Below are 26,574 nucleotides of genomic sequence, written 5' to 3' on the forward strand. Positions count from 1 at the left end.
GAGAAATTGACAGATAGATACAGCACAGATAGACACAGACAGATAGATAGATAGATAGAGAGAGAGAGAGAGAGAGAGAGTAACGACATACAGCCCATCCTTCCCCTTCAATAACATGTCCAATTATTACGTTCTTTATACAAGTCATTTAATTTACCTTCGATGAGGAATGTCGAAATTTAAAGGAAAGCAAAAAAAAAATTAGATGGTGTGAACTGGGAAGTTCTGTCTCCTATTTGCTCCTTTGGTCGCCTCATGCAATACGCAGGGAATACGTGGGTCTGAGCCTTTCCTCCCCGTCACCAGGATTGATGATGATGATGATGATGATGATAATAATAATAATAATAATAATAATAATATATAATAATAATCATAATAATAATAATAATAATAATAATAATAATAATAACCTACTGCCACCATTAAGGGTAACAAACGATTAGCCGTTACTATAAATAATAATAATAACAATAATAATAATAATAATAATAATAAAACATTCCCCTTCTTGGAATATACACTTTCCTGCCTTCACCATTTCGTAACTCTCTCTCTCTCTCTCTCTCTCTCTCTCTCTCTCTCTCTCTCTAAGCCAGCTACCGCACACCCTCCCAAACCCCTAACCTTCCCCTCCTTCTTCCTCTATTTTCAAGGTTATGCACACAGGCCACTGGGATGTGTGTGTGTGTGTGTGTGTGTGTGTGTGTGTGTGTGTGGCAGATGGACAGACAGATAGGAATGTAGATATGTAAAATCTGATGTGGTAGTAGTAGTAGTAGTAGTAGCAGTAGTAGTAGTAGTAGTAGTAGTTATTGCGTATCCTCTCATTTAACAGAAGGACCACAGCTGACTCCACATCACACCGTTATTTGATTATATGGTTACCACCCAGCGTAGTAAACGGTTTCCTGAGTTACAGGAAACCAATAGGCATGTCATTCAGTGTCAAATCACCTAAGGAAGAAATAGCACTACATCAAATGAGTGGATGGAGACTATTAAAAAAAAAAATGGTTCACAGATAGAGTTACGACCAGGAGAGACAGACAGAGAGACAGACAGACAGGATAAGTGAGAGACTCGTGGATAGACGGTGACAGACAGACAGAGAGACAGACAGACAGACGCCATCAAATGTCAACAAAGGCAGCGACAGAGGGGGGAGGGGAATAATGAGTTTACACAGGCACGCACGCAGACACACACAAATATACACTTTCTCACACTTTCCTGCACACACACACACACACACACACACACACACACACACACACACACACACACACACACACACACACACACACACGTCCTTAAACTATATGTCTTCTTACCTACATACACTCACGAACACACGTGCACATAATCAGGCGCACACGCACACCCTCTGCTTCTTAACCACACGCACACGCTCACAGACAACCACACGCACGCACTCAAACACACTCAAATCCTCTCCTCTCTCCCCTTTCCCCGCAACACACACAGTCTTTCATACCCTGACCTCATTTCACTTCGGTCACATTACCTCATCATACAGTCACCTCATTTCATCATCTCCACCACTATCACCATCACCATCACCATTACTCTCCTCACCACCAATATCACCATCACTACGAACATCACCATTCCACTCCTCATTGTCACCATCTTCCAACATAACTACTCCTCTCATCACCATTATCACCATCATCACTACTATCTCCATCACTACCAACATTACTTCTTCCCCCATCACCACTATCACCACCACTACCAACATTACCAACACTTCCCCCACCACCACTATCACCACCACTACCAACATTACCACTTCCTCCCCCATCACCACTATCACCACCACTACCAACAGCACCAGTCTTCTCACCATCACATCACCACAACTACCAAAGTACCACACATCTACCACCATCACCACCAACACCACACCATCACCATCATCATCATCATCATCATCATCCTCTTCACCACTCCTCGCCAGTTTTTCTACCACGCGTTGCTCCACTCATCCTCTCATCCTTCATTTTACCTTTCCCTCCCACACCTTAGTATAGTCTCTCTCTCTCTCTCTCTCTCTCTCTCTCTCTCTCTCTCATTATTCCTCCTTCCTCTCTTCCTTAACTTTTCTCCTTCTCCTCCCCGTTCCTTTCTTCATTTTCTCCCTCTCCTTCCCTTTCCTCTCTCCCTTCCTCACCTTGTCTGCATCATCACCTTCCTCCTCCTCCTCCTTCTCCTCCCAACTCCCTCCCTCCCTACTTTCTTTCCTCCATTCTCACCTTCTCACCTCTCCTCTCCCCTCCTCTCCTCCTCCTGTCAAGCTTATGCAAAACAACGCATTTTGTAAGACGAGTTGTGTGTGTGTGTGTGTGTGTGTGTGTGTGTGTGTGTGTGTGTGTGTGTGTGTGTGTGTGTGTGTGTGTGTGTGTGTGTGTGTGTGTGTGTGTGTGTGTGTGTGTGTGTGTGTGTGTGTGTGTGTGTGTGTGTGTGTGTGTGTGTGTGTGTGTGTGTGTGTGTGTGTGTGTGACTCAGGAATCCCACCAGCACTGTCTGCACAACCGGCCCTCTCTCCAACTCACACCCTTTCACCTCTGTACCTCATGCCTTCATCCCATCCTCGGTGTTCCCCTCCCCTCCTCCTCCATCTCACTCAATCACACTGCCCTAGTCCTCTCATCCACACATGGCTAAACATCTCAAGGCAAGTTCTTATGTTTTTCAGCACTTCCACACCAACGCCGCTCCTTCACTTCTTCCTTTGTCTGTCTGTCACTCCTCGTCACTCCACACACAGTTCTCATCTCACTCTCACTCCTCTCACTGTTCGACTTGGTATAATCTGTCATATTTTCTGAAGTTAATGATCCTTTGAGAAACTGAAAAGGTTGCCTACACACAAATCAAAGTATACATAGTCTTTACTGTGCATGACATTCTGCTTTGCTTATCACACACACACACACACACACACACACACACACACACACACATTACAATACCAAGTGGCTCTGGACCAAATTAAAGATGTGTATCATATACATTTACGTAAGAGAGGCAGCGGTCGGATCCACCTAATTTGTTCATCCCATCCTGATCAAATACTCTGCCATTAATCCTCACTAAATGTCAGACGTGTTGCTGACTCAGAGTGCTGGTTGCTGACTACCTAACGCTGACCTGGGATGGCCACTGTCAGCATGGAGGCAGAGGGCAAATATAATGAGTTTGGTTCTTCTCTGTCAAGCATTACGGGTGGAAACAGAAAATAAACATAGGACCTGAGCCAACTATGAAGTCTACATATCAGCACTTCGACATCATACATAGCAACACACACACCACATAAACACACACCATACAAACTCACGTCAAACATACATACACGTACACCATACACCATACAAAGTCACATCAAACATACATACAATTACACCATACAAACACACATTATAAACATCAATAACCACACCCACACACACACCCACACCCACACCCACACACACACACACACACACACATTGAACGACCGCACAAGAAATACACAAACATACACCTGAGCCTCCACATTGCGGTTTTAATTTCTATATCACAAACTGGATATTCTGCGTGGTAGGACGTATGTTTGGAGGTCCAGGATGGGATTTTCATACATATTTACACTCAATTTCCTCTTGTAACTTTGATCTGTTTATTGCAGGAGGTTTTAGACATACGAGAAGACTCTGGATTTGTCTTTCCTTCATCTTCCTGCAGAAAGTACATGATGCGATTATTTTCCAATCGTAATTAGGGTTTGTTTATTACATGGGGGACGTGAGGCATGGGAGGCCTTTGCATACGTCTCTTCTTGCATATGCATATCATGGTTACAATTATACACACACACACACACACACACACACACACACACACACACACACACTGCATGCACATTCACCGCCCCATCCCTTGCCTCGTCCCATCCCGCCCCGTTCCGTCTCGTTCCGCCCCGGTCCACCTCGCCCCACCCCAGCCCCGTCCTGCCCCGTGCCTCCCCGTGTTCAGTGTCTCGGAAGCTGGGGAGAAACAGGAGAGCAGTGCAGGTTGGCCAGGTCTGAGTTAAATGTTTTGTCTGTAAAATTTTGTGTCCTGTGAATGTGTTCCAAGGTAGGTGTATGTGTGAATCTGCTATCTCCATTATCTATTTGTTTGTGTGTGTGTGTGTGTGTGTGTGTGTGTGTGTGTGTCAGAAGAGTACAATGAACGCAATACTATGGGCTATATATCACATCTATTTGACTTCTGAATTGCGCAACGCTTCTTCCTCAGTGATTCATTTCGCGAATTATGCCTTAACTACCCACCTGTGTGTTACTAATCCAAAGTCGACATCAAGAAGGCATAAATAACACACATGAAAACGGAAAATGTTATATGAATTATCTCTAAGGCGAAAACACTAAAAATTCTCTTCTGTCACTCGGAATACTTTGGCAAGCAAACCCATTTCACCAGTACCGAAGCCCCGACCCCAGTACCGAAGCCCCGACCCCAGTACCGAAGCCCCGACACCAGTACCGAAGCCCCGAAACCAGTACCGAAGCCCCGAAACCAGTACCAAGGCCCAGACACCAGTACCGAAGCCCCGATACCAGTACCGAAGCCCCGACCCCAGTACCGAAGCCCCGACCCCAGTACCGAAGCCCCGACCCCAGTACCGAAGCCCCGACCCCAGTACCGAAGCCCCGACCCCAGTACCGAAGCCCCGACACCAGTACCAAGGCCCAGACACCAGTACCGAAGCCCCGAGACCAGTACCGAGGCCCCGACACCAGTATCGAAGCCCCAACACCAGTACCGAAGCTCCCGACACCAGTACCGAAGCTCCCGACACCAGTACCGAAGCCCTGACACCAGTACCGAAGCTCCCGACACCAGTACCGAAGCTCTCGACACCAGTACCGAAGCTCCCGACACCATTTCCGAAGCCCCGACCCCAGTACCGAAGCCCCAACACCAGTATCGAAGCCCAAACATCAATACCGAAGCCCCGAGCCCAGTACCGAGGCCCTGACACCAGTACCGAGCCCCCGACACCAGTATCGAAGCCCCGACTCCAGTACCGAAGCTCCGACACCAGTACCAAAGCCCAGTACAGAGGCCCAACACCAATACCAAGGCCCCGACACCAGTACCAAGGCCCCGACACCAGAACCGAAGCCCAAACACCAATTCCGAAGCCCCAACACCAGTACCGAGCCCCAAAACCGGTAGTGAAATCCCAAAATCAGTACTGAAGCATCAGTAATGGCGATCGGAACGTGTGATTAAGTTGTAATTAATTCAGTACAACCTTTGCAGTTCCACGAGGCTTGGGTGAGGAAATACAGTAATGCTTCTTGCTGCCCAAAGTTTGAAAAGGTTCTAAAGGTATGCTAGCTCTTTTTACTCTCTCTCTCTCTCTCTCTCTCTCTCTCTCTCTCTCACTCACATCTCTACCATCTCCAGCTCACTTTCCCTTTCATTACAAGAGTACTTTCTCCATCAGCTCTCTCTCTCTCTCTCTCTCTCTCTCTCTCTCTCTCTCGTCTGAGATAGGGTAGGGGCGACAGCGAGACATGAACTTTACCTGACGGAACAATTACCCAGCGGCGGTAAAAAGGGCGACCAGGTTAGACAAGACCCATATTCCCGTAGGTTAAGGAAGCTCCCTAACAGTTATTCCTAAGCGATTTATTTTCTACACACCTTACTGTCCAATTCGATATATGTACTTCATGCATCACCATACTATGCATAAACATTGGACAAAAGGATATTAACCAGCCATACCCAAAAACAAATCGCTAAGGAAGAGGTGTTAGGGAGACTCCTGTGCCAGACCCCTGTTGTTAAGAAGGGGATTGGGGAAAGGAAGGAACAGCGGGGAAGACGTGGGTACTTGGGTGGACTTTATAGAGAGGGGAGATGGGATGAGGAAGTGAAAGGTGGAGGAATGTGTGTGTGTGTGTGTGTGTGTGTGTGTGTGTGTGAGAGAGAGAGAGAGAGAGAGAGAGAGAGAGAGAGAGTGAGAGAGAGAGTGTGTGTAGTGACAATTTACTATTTTTCTCAGAGGGATAGTTGTTGACAGATTGCCCTTACGCTTAAATCCGATATTCATCTTAGTTAAGCTGATTTTTCTTCCTGGTCAGAGATTTTAGTACCATTTAACATTTTTTTTTTTAGTAAGCCAAGAAACCATGTACAACGCTGGGTGGTAACCATATAACCAAACCATACGTGCTCCCTACGTGTCAACAAGTGGGTTGGTGGAGGGTTAATGCCCCTCCTCGTGAAACAAATAACTCAAAGTGAAATGGCCACCCCCTTATGGGATTATAGCATCTGGCAATAGATAGACAGATAGATAGTTATTGTCAATTTTTGGATTTTCAGTTTATATAAAAGTAAGATGTAAATAACTGCACGTTTTTTGAGATATTCGGCTACCCTGTCTATCTATCTATCTATTGCCAGATGCCTTAATCCCATAAAGGGTGGCCACAAACAAATCGCCTCCACGTCGCCCTGTCCCCCGCCATTTCACTGTTCACCCCCTAGCTCACACCCCTCCTTCTCTCCTATACCTCTCCACTCCAACCCTCCACCTCATCCTCGGCCTTCCCCGCCCTCAACCACACTCACATACACTCTCCCCTCCAACCCTCCACCTCATCCTCGGCCTTCCCCGCCCTCAACCACACTCACATACACTCTCCCCTCGTTAGTCTCTCACTCTCCATCCTCTCCACATGGCCAAACCACCTCAATGTATTTCAGCCATCCAATACATCAATTTAAAAGATTTATTTTTTTTCACTGGCTAAAAATCTGGAATTCTCTCTCTCTCTCTCTCTCTCTCTCTCTCTCTCTCTCTCTCCTTTTGCCTCATGTGGGTTAACTAAACGCAGTGAAAGTTTTACCTCACTGATGTTACGTTCTCTGCTCATCTTAGAAATCCTTTGGCAGCGACACTAACCTTTTACTTAGCGTTTTTATTGGTAACGGTGGCGATTATCATCCACTCACTTGATGTAGTGCTGCCTACTTCTTCCTTAGCCTTTATCATTCTTTTTCTGTGCCTGCCCTTCTCTCTTCCTGTTTCTCCCATCTTTCCTGTCACTTCTTATTGCTTTTCTTTCCTTTACAGGTGGCTTTACACTGAGTGGCAAGCCAAATGGTTTCCTATAAGCCAGGAAACCATTTACAACGCTGAGTGGTAACCATATAACCAAACCATACGTGCTCCCTACATGTCAACAAGTGGGTTGGTGGAGGGTTAGTGCCCCTCCCCGTAAAACAAATAACTCAGAGTCAAATGACCACCCCTTACGGGATTATGGCGTCTGGCAATAGATAGACAGATAGAGAGATTTATCCACCTGTCTGTAATCTTGTTTTAGTTTTTTCCTGGAGGGAGCAATCCGAATCTGGCCTTAGGTTCCTTCTTCCCTGCATTAAAAAAAAAAAAAAAAAAATCCCTATTTTCCCCGGTACTGATTAGAGTTTTTAGCTCAGATGTGTCATGAATCGGGGCAGGATGGAAATGTTGTTACGGATTTACACTACACTGCCTTCCTCTTCCCAGGTCATGAGAGAGAATCAGAAATAGGCTTTTGGCAATACTGAACCAAGCCTCCCTTACATAGCGTTCATATTTGTATTCGTGAACAGTCTAGCAGTAGTTTTTTTTTTTTTTTTGTCAGCATTTTCGACCTCTGCTTACTCAATCAAGTGTTGTAGATTGATAGATAGATAGATAGATAGACAGATAGATAAACGGACACACATAGATTGATAGAGAGATAGGTATAGAGAGAGAGACAGAAAGATATACAGATAAATGGACAGATAGATAGATTGTTAGACAGATAGATAGATAGACAGATAAATAAACAGGCAGATAGACTGAGACAGATAGATAGACAGATAAACAGATAGATAGACAAATATATTCAGACACTGATTGACAGACAGACAGACAGATAGATACACAGACAGACAGATATACAGATAACTAGACAGACAGACAGACAGAAAGATAGATAGATAGATAGATATTTTATTGACCACGTTGTTAAATACACCTCTTAAAAATATGTGCACAAAAAAGGGTCCACATTATAACACAGGCCACGTATAAAGGTAAGTACAATGCTTTACCTAATAAATCAAATAATATAAACAGCTGTGGCTTATCCCAGGGGACATCTTCACTACACTAAAGCCAGTAATGTCAGGGAATGAAGCCTACAATTCTCCCGGGATGAGGAAGCTTACTAACACCTCTTCCTTAGCGATTTATTTTCCGTGGTGCAACTCACTACCCTCCTCTGTGCTTAATAAATCCCTCAAACACCGCCAAACTCTGCATAAACAACGTACAGGATATTAACCAATCATATCCAAAAATAAATCGCTAAGGAACAGATGTTAGGGTGCTTCCTTACCTGAAGTGAATAATTTAGGAGTTACTGCTTGCTATGGATCGATCTAAAATGGACGAATTCAGTATTTTACACAACAAACACTAAAGGAACTTCCGAATTTTTGTGTCAATACGAATTTTGGTCACATATATCCATAATTTTCTGTTTTCGTTAAATAATTATAGTTCACAAAAACAGCTCAGTTTTAAATCATAGTTTACTGGTTTCCACTTCGACTGCTGATGATTCTCGTGTCCACAACTTAGTCACCATCATATTATTTTTCTTATCTGATAGAATTTTGTGTCTGCTCCAGCTCAGTTGTCTCTCTATTGCCAGACGCCGTAATCCCGTAAGGGGTGGCCATTTGACTCTGAGTTATTTGTTTTACGGGGAGGGGCACTAACCCTCCACCAACCCACTTGTTGACACTGCTCTACTATCACCATATCCAGTAGCCCTGTTGTGCTACCATGTCACCGTATTCATCATCCCGACTGTGATATTCTGTTATACTGTCCCGAGTGGTAAATACTGTGATGTGTATTTATATTTCATACATCTGAAGTCAAGAGATGTTACTCCTGAAACCAGTCACCTAAAAAAATGATGCAGACTCTTATTGATTTTCTCCTTCGATGGCTGTACACAATGCGATTCCCAAAGGGCACGCCTATTGTGGACAGTTATCTATCTATCTATCTATCTATGCTTCTTTCCATGGATGGCCATACACAATGCCATTCCCCAAGGGCAAACCTTTTGTGGACGGTATCTATCTATCTATCAATCTGTCTGTCTATCTATCTATCTATCTATCTATCCATACTTCATTCAGAGAGAACGAAGAAAGAAAAGGGAAACGAGGTAGGGCAGGAAATTAAGAAAAGGGAAACAGGGAAAAGAGGAAAGACCAAAGAGGAAGTGACATGAAGTAGAATGAAAAAGAAATATATTGCAGAAGTGAGAGAGTGATTGAGAAATGAGGAGGAAAAGTGAAAGCAGGAGGGAAAGCGGAGAAAAAAGTAGGAGAGAATAAAGATGAAGAGAAGGAGGGAGGCGTGTAATGAAAAGAAAGGTGAAAGGAAAATCGGGAGGAAGGTGGTGTAGAAAAACTGGATGTAAGGATGAAAGAGAGGAAGAAAGAGAAGGGGAAGAAGGCGGAGGAAAAACTGGATATGAGAGAGAGAGAGAGAGAGAGAGAGAGAGGTGGGAGGTATGGAGGGAAGCAGCAGAAGGTTTCAGACAAGAATCTATGCATAGGTAATGATGTGCCCCCCAGATACCTTCCATCCCCCCACAAAGGAGGGGGGTGAGAGGGGGAGGGGGACGGGGGTCGGAGGAAGGTGGGGAAAGGAGGTAGGGAGGAAGAGAGGCGGAAGGAGGGAAGCAGGAGATGAGAAAGGGGAAATAGGGGAGGGTAGACGGAAGCAGAAGAGGAGGGGGAGGGGGAAATGGAAGGAAAGGAGATGGGGAAGGGAGAAGAAAGGGGGAGGGGAGGGGAAGGGAAGGGAGGGGAAATGGAAGAGGTGGGGGAGGAGATAAATGGGGAGGGAGGGGAAACTGAAGAATCATAAGAAGTGGTGTATGGAGTATTGTGGGGAAAAACTTAGAGGCGAGGGTGAGAATGGAAAGGGACAGGATGGAGAAGGAGGGGGAGAAAGAAGGGAAGATGGAGGGAAGGAGGAAAGAAGAAATATGGTGGGTGGGATGGGAAGTGTGCTGTGAAGGGAGGTGCGGGGAAAGGGGAAAAGGGTGGGGGGAGGAAAGGGGAGGGGTACGTAAAGTTAGGGGTGAGTTAAGGGGAGTGAATGAGGAGAGGGGAGTTGGTGAAGAAAAAGGTGTGTGTGTGTGTGTGTGTGTGTGTGTGTGTGTGTGTGTGTGTGTGTGTGTGTGTGTGTGTGTGAGAGAGAGAGAGAGAGAGAGAGAGAGAGAGACCAGTGGATATGAGTTATCAGGAAGCCTATGTGAGCAGAGGTGGATTAAGAGAGGTGCATAAATTTTTAAGAAACTGAAGAAGGGAGGGAAAGAGATGGTGAGAGGGGAAAGTGACGGGAGGAAGAGGAAAGAGGGAAGGAGGAAGAGGAAAGAGGGAGGGAGGAAGAGGAAAGAGGGAGGGAGGAAGAGGAAGAGGAAAGAGGGAAGGAGGAAGAGGAAGAGGAAAGAGGGAGGGAGGAAGAGGAAGAGGAAAGAGGGAAGGAGGAAGAGGAAGAGGAAAGAGGGAGGGAGGAAGAGGAAAGAGAGAGGGAGGGAAACACAAGAGGAAAGAGGTGAGGAAAGTGAGGAAAATTAATCTCAGGCTCCTGTGACTCACTCTCAGGTGTACATCATCGTCTTACCTTAAGATATCAAGAGTTGTTCCGACCATGAGAGGGCTAAGGTATGAACAGGTAAGGTCAGGGGAATGAATGAGAAAGCAGAGGATGGAATGAGAGAGGAGAAAACAGGACTATGATTCATGATATAAAACTGTGTTAGGAGGAGTGATGTTGTGGAGGATAAGAATGCAAGAGGAAGTGTGTTGACATGGTACAAGGCAATGATGGAGGGAATGTAGATGCAGACACACACACACACACACACACACACAAAACACGTCCTCTTTTATTATGCGGGAGAGACTAATGGCTCTGTCACTTCTCACATCACGAATTCAGATTTGTTCATTCTGGAGTCTAATTCTGGAAGCCTCAATTTTGGGTATTTTGAAGCAGCGAGTCCTGGAATTAATTTTGGAATAATGAGATGCACTACTCCGACATGGCCACGCTCACTGCTTCATGATAACATTCACAAATTTTGGTACACCTTTTTTTACTTTCAATTTTCGAGAGTAAGCATTTTGATGACTAACAAGGGAAGAGAAGGGTGAGTTGGAGGTGTGTGTGTGTGTGTGTGTGTGTGTGTGTGTGTGTGTGTTAAGGTTTGGGGAAAAGGTGTGACAGTAAGCTATGTTCAATCGTGGCTACCAAGATTAGCCATTTCACCCCGATGATGTATTTCTCTTTCATTCTTTAGTATTCGTGAGAGACGCCTTCACGAGGTGGCACTGATGTAGCCGAGCGGTGGAGCTGCCTGGCTATACAAACGTCCCTTAATTCCCTCCTTGTCCCTCGAAAGGAGAATGGTGGACTGCAGGAGGAGGGCAATTTCAGCCTGCAGTCCACGGGGTTCACATTCAGATGAACCTGGGGCAATAACTACTACTACTACTACTATTACTACTACTACTACTACTTCTACTACTGTTACTACTACCACTACTATTACTACTACTACTATACTACTACTACTACTACTACTTCCACTACTACTGCTACTACTACTACTACTCTTGCTATCTCCAGACGATATTATTGAACGTGGGAGGGGTTTGTAGCAGTGAAGGGGGTTTCCTAGGCACTATCTATCTCCTTCCGATCGATAAATCTATCCTTGGCTGAATAAAAGAGTCGACCCGGCATGAATAAAGTGAAAAATAATTCATGTATAAGACAGCCTGTATAGACGACTACTTTCACTCATACATTAAAGGGTGTATTTTGAAGTGTATTTCCGTATGCAAGACTGGTTCTGTATGCGTCTGTCTTCACTCAAACATCTATTAAACTCTTAACAATCTGAAGAGACTGAATATAAGTGTAAAAAATGGAAAAAAAAGCGAAAACCAAACATAACTAAAGCAGAGTCGGGTGTGATGATAAGTGGTTTGGAAAGTTAGTTTATTGGTCAAGATCTTTTATGAATTCTTCCCCATGTGTCAAGCAACAACGACACACACACACACACACACACACACACACACACACACACACGCACGGCCATAATGGTGTGGTTCCAGGCCCTTGCACGTCCGATCCCACTACTAAAAGATGCACCACCTGCCGTTGTTTATTTGGCAACAGGTAAATGTGGTGGGGGGAGGAGACACACACACACACACACACACACACACACACACACACACACACACACACACACACACACACTAAACGGCGGACGGCAGTGTACAATTAAGCTTACATGTTCCGGGTCCAGAGCCTTGAAGTGTCAGCGCTTGTGGTTACGAAGGCAATGGATGATTTGATATGCTTCCGTTTTTCGTCATAGTTTCGCTTTTTCCAAGTGATCTTGCCTCGTTCAGGAAAATTTCTCGCCCTCAAGGAGTCACTAAATGTGTGTGGGAAAGTCTATATGGATAAAATAATCTGAAGGTAGCAAAAAATTCAAGATGCATCCTCAGAAAAAAGGGCGACACATTAGTTTAAAATTTATTACTAAAAGGCTGTTTCAGGTCAATTCATCTGATATGAAGGGGTCCCTCTCCTGAAGTGGGTGGGAGAGAGGGACGCCTTCACGTGGTGGCACTGATACTACCGAGTAGCTTCTCTGCCCAGTTATACAAACGCCCCACAGCTCCCTCCCTGCCCCCGAAAGGAGAAAGGTGGACTGCAGGAGCAGGGCAACTTCAGCCTGCAGTCCACTTGGTTCACGTTTCAGATAGACCTGGGGATACTACTACTACTACTACTACTACACAATCAGATACAAAAGTTCGCCTACTATTCCACAGCATTTATTTCACAGTTAGTCTTCGTCCACTTCCCTCCCTGACGTAATCAGCATATCAAAGAGAATTACTTATGAGCAGAGAAACACCCCAAGCCTCTCTGAGCTTACGAATATTTGCCAGCAAAGGAGAGTCAGAGAGATGAAATATTAATCGAACTTTCACGCCCTATTGTACTCTATGGTCTTGTAGTAGTAGTAGTAGTAGCAGTAGCCTAAGGTTCATCTGTAATGTGAACCCAGTGGACTGCAGGATGAAGTTGCCTTTCTCCGCCAGTCCACCATCGTTCTTTTGTGGGATGGGGAGGGAGATGAGGGACGTTTGCATAACCAGGCAGCGAATCCCCCCCCAGTTATAACAGTGCCACCACGAGAAGGCGTCCCTCTCCAGCGGCACACTATGGACATGACTTTTTTTTTTTACCAACTAACAACAGAGGGATGGCAACACAAGCAAGTAAAATCGCTAAATACTTAAACAATCTTCCTTACTTAAACAAGATGTAGATTACAAGCTGGTTGGGATGTTGGGTTGAGTAGGTGTGTGTGTGTGTGTGTGTGTGTGTGTGTGTGTGTGTGTGTGTGTGTGTGTGTGTGTGTGTGTGTGTGTGTGTGTGTGTGTGTGTGTGTGTGTGTGTGTGTGAGAGAGAGAGAGAGAGAGAGAGAGAGAGAGAGAGAGAATTTTGTTGTCCTCTTCCAGCCTCAAAACACAACTTCTGAAATGACAATACTATTACAAAGCAAATGTCTTTTTGATCAGAGAGGGACAAGTAAAAAAGCAAGAGTGACAGACAACACTAATCAAGCAAATAACGTTACTCTCTACCGTGACACACACACACACACACACACACACACAACCACGTCTTTTTCCCTGATTCACCAACTCTGCTTATTCTCCATTTCCACGTAACTGACAAATAATAAAAGTCTCATTTCATGTATTTCAATCCAGGAATTTTGACACAGACACTATGTAATTTTTCTGGTCCGCGGCGGGCAAGCGGTACAAGGTGCGAAGGCTGACGGTACAGGTGCCTGATTAATTTTTCCACCTGTCTTTCACGCGAGGGGGAGAGAGGGAGGGGGAGGCCACGGATGAGATGAAGGGATGGAGTGGAGAGGTATATGAGGGAGGGAGGTGTGAGCTGGGAGCAGGCCAGTGAAATGGCGGGGGGCCGGGCGACATGAAGGCGATTTGTTTGTGGCCGCCTCGTAAGGGATTAAGGCGTCTGGCAATAGATAGACTTTCGCGCGACATTGCCATCACCTTTGAACGTCAGTATCGTAGGTACTGTAAAATGATGTGTCGACGAATTATGTGTTTATACGTCTTCCTATACGTGTTTCACCTTAACTTCGGCCCAGATTTTCGTCCTCTTGCAGCTTTTTTCGCGTAGCTCAGTGACAGAAAGACTATACTAAGGTTCTTCATCCTTTCTTTAGCACTTCTTCGTGACTAGCCTCTCTGTCTAGTGTTAATCTATATATTTTATGCCAAGTTAAAGTAAAAAGAATTTAGTGTTTCTCCTGCTAATGTTAATCCCCCTCAATTTAGCGATTTTGTTTAAGCTTTGCTAATCCTAGACGATTTTACTAAGCTGAGGGGAATTTTTCGATCTAGGGGATTACAGAAGTCATTAATCCCTTCGCTACAGCACACCCTAAGAGAGCTGAATAAAATCGTCTGAAAGTAGCAGGATTAAGCTAAAAATAAATCCTCGGCTTTAGGGGATTAACTATGGCAAAAATCCTTGGTTGGGTAGATTAACTACGGCAAAAAATCCTCGGTTTGGGGGGATTAACTGCAGCAAAAATCCTCAGTTTTGGGGATTAACTACGGCAAAAATCCTCAGTTTGGGGGGATTAACTTCAGCAATAATCCTCGGTTTGGGGGATTAACTTCAGCAAAAATCCTGGGCTGGGGATTAACCAGCAAAAATCCTGGGTTGGGGGATTAACTTCAGCAAAAATCCTAGGCTTGGGGATTAACTACAGCTAAAATCCTTGGTTTGGGTGGATTAACGAAAAAAATCCTGTCTGGAGGATTAACTACAGCAAAAATCCTCAGTTTGGGGGACTAACTACGGCAAAAATCCTTCGTTTGGGGGATTAACTGCAGCAAAAATCCTCAGTCTGGGGGATTAACGTCAGCAAAAATCCTGGGTTGGGTGGATTAACCAGCAAAAATCCTTCGTTTGGGGGGATTAACTTCAGCAAAAATCCTGGGTTGGGTGGATTAACTACGGCAAAAATCCTCGGTTTGGGGGATTAACTTCAGTAAAAATCCTTAGTTGGGGATTAACTACGGCAAAAATCGTTTGGATGGATTAACTACGGCAAAAATCCAGTTTGGGTGGATTAACTACGGCAAAAATCCTCGGTCTTGGGGGATTAACTTCAGCAAAAATCCTCGGTTTGGAGGGATTAACTATAGCAAAAATCCTTGGTTTGGGGGGATTAACGTCAGCAAAAATCCTCGGTTTGGGAATTTACTTCAGCAAAAATCCTGTTTGGGGGATTAACTAGCAAAAATCATGGTTTTGAGGGATTAACCACGGCAAAAATCCTCAGTCTGGGTGGATTAACTTCAGCAAAAATCCTTGGCCTGGGGGATTAACTGCAGCAAAAATCCTCAGTTTGGGGGATTAACTACGGCAAAAATCCCAAGTCTGGGGAGATTACCTTTAGCAAAAATCCTGGGTTTGGGGGCATTAACTTCAGCAAAAATCCTCGGTTTGGTGGATTAACTTCAGCATTCAGCATGATATCAGAAGCCTGGCATTAAAGTGAATCATGAATACTGCAAATCTGTCCCTGAATTACACATGATGCAAATCTGAGTCCCTGATAAAAACAAAAAGCGAAATGGAATACGTATTAAGTAACAAGTAATAAGTAATTTTAGCCTCGCACTTTGTTAATTATTAGAGAACAGTGTGTTTCGCCTGTACTCAATTACTGATTCTGGCTACCTATTTTATTTTACGCGTAATTACTACCTATTTAACTCAATTATTTATATTTTCAACTACTTCCCCATCACCGTCTCTTACTGTAGTGTTAATGATGAGTTCACACACACACACACACACACACACACACACACACACACACACACACACACTTCCCCCCAGTCCCGTGAACTTCTTGTGATTGCCCTGTCTTCCTTTTTAATCTCCCCCCGTCTGCCCCCACCAACTCCCCCCTGCCCCCATCTACTCCTCCTTGCCCCCACCAACTCTCCTCTGCCCCCACCAACTCCCCCTTGCTCCCACCTATCCCTCCCTGCCCCCACCTACTTCCTTCTTCCCCCAACTACCCCCGGTCTGCTACCACCTAATTCCTCCCTGCCCCCACCTACACCCCCCTGCCCCCACCTATTCCCTCCCTGTCCCAACCTATTCCCCCCGGCCCCCACCTACTCCCACCTGCCCCCACCCACTCCCCTTTGATCCCACCAACTCCCCCTTGCCCTCCCCTTCTCCCTCCCTGCTCCCACCTACAGTACTCCCCTTCTGCCTCCACCTCCCCTCTACCTTCACCTACCTCCCTGCCCCCACCTACTCCCCCCCTGCCCCCACCTACTCCCACCTGCCCCCACCTACTCCCACCTGTCGGTAATTAAAGGTAATATTAAACCTGGTCTCCTGGTCTGGACTTTGATCCTGGTGGCTCGTGTTGGATTAATCCGGCCTGCCTCCTCACTCTCACCTTTATTATTACGCCCGCCTGTACACTGCCTCCCTCTTGTGCACTTCCTGTTCATGTGCACGGTTGATTCCTGTACACTGGCGCTTCATGTACGCTGCTGCTTCATGTACACTTGCTTCATGTACTCTGATGGTTCGTGTATACTGTTATTTTCACGTGTACTGTTGGTCCATGTATACTTTTGCTTCACGTACATTGTTGCTTCATGTACACTTATTTTCATGTACACTACTGCTTCATGTACACTTATTTTTACGTACACTGTTGCTTCACATACACTTACTTTCATGTACACTACTGCTTCATGTACACTTATTTTCATGTATACTGCTGCTTCATGTACACTGTTGCTTCATGTACACTTATTTTCATGGACACTGCTGCTTCATGTACACTTACTTTCATGTACACTATTGCTTCATGTACACTTATTTTCATGTACACTATTGCTTCATGTACACTGTTGCTTCATGTACACTTTTGCTTCACGTACACTGTTGCTTCATGTACACTTATTTTCATGTACACTGTTGCTTCATGTACACTTATTTTCATGTACATCTGCTTCATGTACACTTATTTTTTAGTACACTGTTGCTTTATGTGCACTTATTTTTCAAGTACATTATTGCTTCATGTACATTGCTGCTTCATGTACACTTATTTTCATGTACACTGATGCTTCAGGTACACTTATTTTCATGTATACTTTTGCTTCATGTACATTGTTACTTCATGTACACTTATTTTCATGTACACTTGCTTCATGTACACTTATTTTCATGTACATTATTGCTTCATGTACATTTATTTTCATGTACACTGTTGCTTCACGGACACTTATTTTCATGTACACTTTGACTTCATGTACACTTATTTTCATGCACACTTGCTTCATGTACACTTATTTTCATGTACACTGTTGCTTCATGTACACTTATTTTCATGTACGTTTTCAGTCCATGTACACCTCATTTTCACTGTTCTGTTCATTGTTCTCTTCCTGTTCCTTATGAGGAAGAAAAGTTGAGCTTAATCCAAAACATTTTTTTTTTTTTTTTTTGAGAAGCGCTTCGTCTTATTGCGTTCTCTCTCTCTCTCTCTCTCTCTCTCTCTCTCTCTCTCTCTCTCTCTCTCTCACACACACACACACACACACACACACACACACACACACACACACCACGAAAGAGTTATACATTTTTTCTAACCCATTACGAGAGTCTTTCAGTATTCAACTACCAATACTATACTCTTCTCACTCTAACTTGGCCTAAAATCGCCGCCGCTCCATCTAGAACGCTAAGCTCTACCAACAGATTAACGCTAGAATATGGTATAGAGCTTGAAATGTCAGCTCTAAATAAAATCACTTAGAGATGCTGTAAAGTAAATATATAATAGATTACAGTACTGAAGCTGGGAGAAAAACGGATGTCAAGAGAAAGAAGGTGGTATGAAAGCGAGAGGAGAGAAGGAAGAGGAGAGGGGAGCAGGGAAGAGGAGGAGAGGGGTGCAGGGAAGAGGGGGAGAAAGGAAGAGGAGGATAAGAGGAAACAATAAGAGAGATGGAGGAGAAAGGAAGAGGCAGATAAGAGAATAGGGAGGAGGAAGGAAGAGGGGGATACGAGGGAAGTAGGAAGTGAAAGAGGGCGATAAGAGGGAATAAGGATGAGCAGGAGGAGGAGGAGGAGGAGGAAGGAGCAACAGGCCCCACTCTTTGTAATCTATTTTCACCTTGCACCATTATGCTGCTACTTAGTTTTACGCCGCTCTGCATTGCTTTAAAAGTGGTCTGTTTCATCTGCATAATATCTGACTCCACCACACACACACACACACTAACAACCTCCCTCCCTCTCTCTCTCTCTCTCTCTCTCATCCATTTCTCAACATCATCGCACCCATTTCGCTCCTGCATCCTTTCCCAATGTTCCTTCCCTCTCCCCCTCTCTCTCTCGCTTTCTCTCATCCATTTCTCAACATCATCGCACCCATTTCGCTCCTGTATCTTTCCCCAATATTCCTTCCTTCCCTCTCTCTCTCTCTCTCTCCCTTGTGTGCCCTGCCTGTGTATGAATATTCAGGCAGGCTCATCACAACCCCACTCTGGGTAATGACTCGATCTCCTCCGTGTACAAAAAAGAAAAAAGGATGAGAAAATACGTAAGCACAAAGACATGATATAGAGCTGCTCCCACTGCGCCTGCTGCTCTTACTACTTTCTCTACGTCTACCACTACTTTTCTTCTTGTTATTTTTCTCCTACTCCTCCTTCATCTTCTTCTTCAACATCATCATCATCATCATCATCATCATCATCTTCTTCTACTACTACTACGACTACTACTACTACTACTAATACTGATGGTATGACGGCTACTACTAATCTACCCACCCACCTACCTACCTACCTATCTGTCTATCTATCTCTATCTATCTATCTGCTTATCATTCTCTCTATACATAAAAATATGGATATTCGGAATGGCTCACCTCTGTGTGTGTGTGTGTGTGTGTGTGTGTGTGTGTGTGTGTGTGTGTGTGTGTGTGTGTGTGTGTGTGTGTGTGTGTGTGTGTGTGTGTGTGTGTGTGTGCGCGTGCGCGCGCGCGTGTAATAGAAAAAGTCCCCTTCCTCTTTTGCACGTCTCTGTGTAGGCCGCAGCTTACAGCAAAGAGGATTCAACTCATTCCCTTGACTGACAAATATAATAAACAGTTTAATGCCGACACCCCCTGCACACCTTTAATCTATCAGTACACGCCATTACATGCGGCAGGTGGCACATAAAACGCGGCAGGTGACACACGGCCCGCTGGGGATTTGGTTCCTTATCGCTTCCTTGCTCTCTGTCAGGGCGTCTTTGATGTTATCTTGTCTCCTGAGGTCGACTCTTCCTCCTGCAATTTTATGTTAATCTACTTCATGCTTCCTCAGGGGACTGGGGAGAAAGGAGAGATTCCACGTATTCCCTGCGTATGGTAGAAGAGCGACTAAAAGAGGCAGGGGTAGGAAGCAGAGCCAGACTAACGTAAACACAGACTGCCTCAATAACATACGGATAATTAACCTGTCAGATGCACAGAGATATATTGGTAAGGAGGAGAGGTATGGAAATCCCTTAATTTACAAGACTGACCTATCTTTTCTCGCAGAAGGCGACTAAAAGGACGAACAACACGGGTGCAGATCCTTGCCCCCTTGAATACATGTGCAAACTATGGCGTCTAAGAAACACATTAGGGGACACTATCTGGTCAGGCTGGTGAGCTTAGAAAACGTAAACAATAGCACTAAAAACAGCAAACACTACTACTACTACTACTACAGTTAAAAACAACAAATACCACCACTACTACTACTACTACTACTGCTGCTGCTGCTGCTACTACTACTGGAATGATGTTTTAAGCTTCGAGGTGCAAACTGTGGTGGTGCACATTAAAAGGTGTTCTGTGTGTGTGTGTGTGTGTGTGTGTGTGTGTGTGTGTGTGTGTGTGTGTGTGTGTGTGTGTGTGTGTGTGTGTGTGTGTGTGTGTGTGTGTGTTTTCAGTGTGTGGATGTATAATGTGGAGGTGAACAATGTATGGGTGTTCAGTGTGGGGGTGTAAGTGTGGGTGTACTGTACAATATGAAGGGTTAAGTGTGCGTGTGCAGTGTGGAGGTGTACAGTGTGCGTGTACAGTGAGAAGGTGCACAGTACAGCCTCCCCATCACGCGTGTGCAAAGTACTCCAGGCCTGAGATTGTAAAGCTCCAAGAAAAGTGTAAATTAAAGTTAAACAGAGATGACGGTGTGCCCGTCCTGTCACTTCCTCCTCATCTCTCTCTCTCTCTCTCTCTCTCTCTCTCTCTCTCTCTCTCTCTCTCTCTCTCCCCTCCTGTTTTCATTTCCAACTTTTCTTTCGTTTATATCTCTCATTTTCTCTTCTTCACTCCTTCCTCCTTCATTTCCCTCCCACACCCTTTCTCGTAAGTTCTTGGAAATGTTCTCTCTCTCTCTCTCTCTCTTCTTTTTCTTCTTTACCCCTCTCTCTCCTTTCCTCTCCTCTCTAATACTCCTCCCTCTCTCTCTCTCTCCTCTCCACTCCCTCTTTTTCCCGTTTCCTCTCCTCTCTCCCACTCCCCCCTCTCTTCACAGCTCTTTTCCTTATCATTTCGACTCAACCTCTTCAATTATTCACTCTCCCTCTCTTTCCCTCTCTCCTCTTTTCAGTCACGCTCCTTTTCTCTCTCTCTCTCACATGGATTTAAGCCTTTGTTTACTCTCTCTCTCTCTCTCTCTCTCACCTCCTACTCATGAATGGATCTTTAATTAATTTTACTATAGATATCCGTCGATGTACTTCGCGTGGTGGCACTGAAAAGGCTGGGCGGCTCCACAACGCGGATACACAAACGTCCCTCAGTTCGCTCCCTATTCACTGAGAGGAGGATGGTGGACTGCAGAATGGGGCATCTTAAGCCTACTACTACTACTACTACTACTACTACCACTACTACTACTACCATGAGAAATATTTTTTGTTATTATCCCTCCAACTGCTCAACGGGCCAAATACCTGACTTTGAAGTGTGACCCTGACCTTCGATTGATTGCTCTCAAAAGCCGAGTTACTTCGTGCTTGTCTGACCCTTAACCATTCCATCAAGTTTGCTGGAAGTCGGATCAAGGCTCACACTCCCTCTAATCCCACCTCCCCCTTCCTCCGATTCCATCTCCCCCTCCCGACAATCATACCTCCCTTCCCTCCAATCTCCCCTCCCGCTTAACTCCTATCCCCCTCCTGTTCCCTCCAATCCCTCCTCCCCCTCCTACTCCCTCCAATCCCCCCTCCCCCTCCCTATAATCCTACCTCCCCAACCATCATTATCATCATCATCATTCTCTCTCTCTCTCTCTCTCTCTCTCTCTCTGATAAACGCAATAGTTAATTAATCCCTTCTGATCCGCTCTCCATTGTGCGCTTGAACTCGTCATGCCTGCCAACACTATCACCCATCACTGCCAACACCATCACCCATCACTGCCAACACCATCACCCATCACTGCCAACACTATCACCCATCACTGCCAACACTATCACCCATCACTGCCAACACTATCACCTATCACTGCCAACACCATCACCCATCACTGCCAACACCATCACCCATCACTGCCAACACCATCACCCATCACTGCCAACACTATCACCCGTCACTGCCAACACCATCACCCATCACTGCCAACACTATCACCCGTCACTGCCAACACCATCACCCGTCACTGCCAACACAATCACCCGTCACTGCCAACACAATCACCCGTCACTGCCAACACAATCACCCGTCACTGCCAACACAATCACCCGTCACTGCCAACACTATCACCCATCACTGCCAACACTATCACCCATCACTGCCAACACTATCACCCAACACCAACAACACTAGCACCCATCACTGCCAACACTAGCACCCATCACTGCCAACACTATCACCCGTCACTGCCAACACTATCACCCATCACTGCCAACACTATCACCCAACACTAACAACACTAGCACCCATCACTGCCAACACTACCACCCATCACTGCCAACACAATCACTCATCACTGCCAACACAATCACTCATCACTGCAAACACTATCACCCATCGCTGCCAACACTATCGCCCATCACTATCACCCATCACTGCCAACACAATCACCCATCACTGCCAACACTATCACCCATCACTGCCAACACCATCACCCATCACTGCCAACACCATCACCCATCACTGCCAACACCATCACCCATCACTGCCAACACTATCACTCATCACTGCCAACACTATCACCCATCACTGCCAACACCATCACCCATCACTGCCAACACTATCACCCATCACTGCCAACACTATCACCCATCACTGCCAACACTATCACCCATCACTGCCAACACTATCACCCATCACTGCCAACACCATCACCCATCACTGCCAACACTATCACCCATCACTGCCAACACTATCACCCATCACTGCCAACACTATCACCCATCACTGCCAACACTATCACCCATCACTGCCAACACTATCACCCATCACTGCCAACACTATCACCCATCACTGCCAACACTATCACCCATCACTGCCAACACAATCACCCATCACTGCCAACACTATCACCCATCACTGCCAACACCATCACCCATCACTGCCAACACTATCACCCATCACTGCCAACACTATCACCCATCACTGCCAACACTATCACCCATCACTGCCAACACCATCACCCATCACTGCCAACACTATCACCCATCACTGCCAACACTATCACCCATCACTGCCAACACCATCACCCATCACTGCCAACACTATCACCCATCACTGCCAACACTATCACCCATCACTGCCAACACTATCACCCATCACTGCCAACACTATCACCCATCACTGCCAACACTATCACCCATCACTGCCAACACTGTGCGCTGAGATGGATTTGGGACAACACTTATCAAGGAAGACAAAACAAGGAAATATACTTGGCCATGCACTCCCTCTAGGCTCTTGATTCCTGCCACGTATTGATTTAGTCTTGCAACTTCCTCAAGAGGTTGCTGAGCTCAGGAAGAGAGAAATGGGGAGGGGAAGGAGGAGAGAGAAATGGGGAGGGGGAAGGAGGAGAGAGAAATGGGGAGGGTAAGGAAGAGAGAGAAATGGGGAGGGGAAGGAAGAGAGAAATGAGGAGGGGGAAGGAGGAGGGAGAAATGGGGAGGGGAAGGAGGAGAGAGATATGGGGAGGGGAAGGAGGAGAGAGAAATGGGGAGGGGGAAGGAGGAGAGAGAAATGGGGAGGGGGAAGAAGGAGAGAGAAATGGGGAGGGGAAGGAGGAGAGAGAAATGGGGAGGGGAAGGAGGAGGGAGATGGGGAGGGGAGGGAGGAGGGAAATGGGGAAGGGAAGAAGAGAGAAATGGGGAGGGGAAGGAGGAGGGAGGAGGAAAATGGGGAGGCGAAGAAGAGAGAAATGGGGAGGGGAAGGAAGAAATGGGGACAGGAAGGAGTTAGTGACTATATGCAATCCCTCCATCTCTTAAAATCTATCCCAAGCTGAATAGAAAAAGGGGGGGGGTCAAAATTAAACTTATCCGTCTAACATACCCAAAAACGCAAGAAAAAAAATCATGTTCCTTCAATGCACCTCCCCCCTCCCCCCCCAAAATAAAAATAAAAAATTACTCCAACTTGGCTACTGCTCTAGAATTTTTTAATAATATATTTTAAGCTAGTGAAGATCTATGGCAAAAAAAAAAAAAAAAAAAAAAATGTGGTACCCTCACAATTATTCAGTGTGAAAATGTGAAAGTCTTGGAAATGGGCAAATGAGAGAGAGAGAGAGAGAGAGAGAGAGAGAGAGAGAGAGAGAGAGAGAGAGGTGCCAGAAGACCTCGCAATCCGACAAGAATCCGGACATTACTCCCTTAACCCCTTCCATTCGTGGACTTATTTCTTTTGCTTCTACTTGCTACCTCCAGACGATTTTGTTAGGCTGGGAAAATAAACCACCAGATGTCATATGCTTAGAATCAAACCCCACCACTTCTTGCGTCCTTCTCAGCTTGATATCACTGAGCAAAATCGTCAGTAGCTGGCAATGGAAAAAAAACGGCATCTAAATGAAAGGGAATAAAACACACACACACACACACACACACACACACACACACACACACACACACAGAATGAAATCGTGTGTGCCAAAACAATTCATAAATTTAAGGATATGAACGATAAAAACAGTTTAAGACACGGGACAGTACAAGCTTGACTCATTCCTGTCAAGATACAATTAGGTACGGTAAGCACACACACACACACACACACACACACACACACACACACACACACACACACACACACACACACACTAAAACGGTGAAGACACAGTACTCACACTCCCTCAAGGTGACCATGTAATACGACTCCTTCGAGGGGGGGCTGACTCCAAGGGCATTGACCGCCACCACTCTGAAGGAGTAAACGGTGAAGGGGGAGAGGCCCGTCACGGTGTGCTGGGTGCCGTTGTCAGTGGTGGCACGCCCGTTGTCAACATCCCAGTGGCCGTCCTCGCCTTTCCTGAAGAAGGGAAGAAGGGGCGCAGTCAGGCTTAGGTAGGGAGGCATGGGTAAGGGGACAGGGATAGAGTGGATAGGATAAGAACTGAGTGGACAGGATAGTGATTGAGTGGATAGGATTTTCTGCAAGAGGGAGGGAAGGGCACGCGGTCAGGCTTAGGCAGGTGGACGTGGGTATGGGGAAAGGGATAGAGAGTGGATAGAGGGGTGGATGGAGGGTGGAGCCTATCTGGGATCATGGATAGAAGGACAGGGAATGAAAAGATGGGTCAATGGGTAGCGTGGGAGTGAATAAATGGATCAGTGGATAGATGGATGGATAGATAGTTTGGGAGTGGAGATGGGTGGGTCGAGAGTAGGGTTTGGGGTGGATAGAGAGATGGATTTTTAGAGTAAGGGTTGGAGACAGACAGATGGATAGAGTGGGAGGTGGATAGAGGAGTGGTTTGGTATGTGGGCTGGGAGTAAATATAGATGTGGATAATGAGTGGGATTTGAGGCAGGCAGGGATGGATGGACAATGAGGGGTTTGGTTGGATAGACGAGTGGATGGGGAGAGGGGTTTGGCGTTGCTTGATGAGGGAGTGGATAGAACAGGGCTTAATGCGGCTTGAGGGTGAAAGGACGGGTGGATGAATACAGTAAGTGGATAGATGGCTGAATGGGTGAATGTGGAATTGGGTGTCGGGGCACTGGATGGGTGGATGGATGAATGGGTGGGAGGAGGAATGGGGGTTCGAGGGCACTGGATGGGTGGATGGATGAATGGGTGGATAAGGAGCGGCGTTTAGGAGACGGTGGATGGGTGGATGGATAGTAAGAGCAGACAGGGAAACAAGTCCAACCCAAACGGAAAAGAATTTGAGATCGATCACCTGTTAATGTTACTGTTAGGATTATGACTCTAAACAAAAATTGACCCTACAGCTGCAAGTACGTATATAATTCAGGCTTATATCAGACGATTTTAGTCAGCTGAAAGAAAGCCTAATATCGGAGTTAACCCCCTCTATACAGCTTTCATATTCCTGTTTATCTTGCTTCCTTCAGCTATTTCACTCAACTCAGGGGAAATTTGTACTCATGGGGGTAAATAACACGAGTATAATTTTGAAATGTAATTATGAATATCAGCCGCTGCAAAAACTGACCAACAATAACTGATAAATATGATAAAACGAGAATCCTAATAATTACATATCATCATAAATAATTACATACGTGTAATAATGAACACAAAAACAATGCAGTGTCCGCGTGTATATAATCATGAAAATTACATGCAATTATCATTCGCTGTACCGAGGAAAAGACTGCAATTTAGGATTCCTTTGTGTATGTTGATATCAGAGTGACGGGAGTGATGAAGAGGGGCCTTCACGTGGTGGCACTGATGTAGACGAGTGAAGCTACCTAGTTATACAAATGTCCTTTAACTACCTCATTTTTCCACAAAAGGAGGAGGGTGGACTGCAGGATGAGGGTAACTAACACCTACAGTTCACTGGGTTCACGTTCAGATGAACCTGAGGTTGCAACTACTACTACTACTACTACTACTACTACTACTACTACTACAACATCATCATCAACAACAACAACTACTACTACTACCAGTGCCAGGAAGTGTTCACCACCACCACCATCACTACCACTACCACTACTACTACTACCACTACTGCTACTACTACTACTACTACTGCTACCACTACTACTACTACTACTACTACTACTAC

General features: G+C 45.5%; 1 protein-coding gene across 1 annotated transcript in view; it reads right to left on the minus strand.

Moving 5' to 3' along the window:
• The window catches only part of Ptp99A (Protein tyrosine phosphatase 99A), a 220,633-nt gene extending 195,918 nt beyond the window's left edge, over positions 1-24,715 (minus strand). Inside the window, exon 1 of the mRNA XM_080273510.1 lies at positions 24,658-24,715. Within this exon, the coding sequence (XP_080129636.1) occupies positions 24,658-24,676 (19 nt within the window). The 5' untranslated portion in view covers positions 24,677-24,715. The remainder of the gene's footprint in view (positions 1-24,657) is intronic.
• Positions 24,716-26,574: the final 1,859 nt, after the last annotated feature.

The sequence above is a fragment of the Coenobita brevimanus genome, chromosome 55, assembly GCF_032717465.1.
Source record: "Coenobita brevimanus isolate Jiangsu-jjx chromosome 55, ASM3271746v2, whole genome shotgun sequence".
Taxonomy (NCBI): domain Eukaryota; kingdom Metazoa; phylum Arthropoda; class Malacostraca; order Decapoda; family Coenobitidae; genus Coenobita; species Coenobita brevimanus.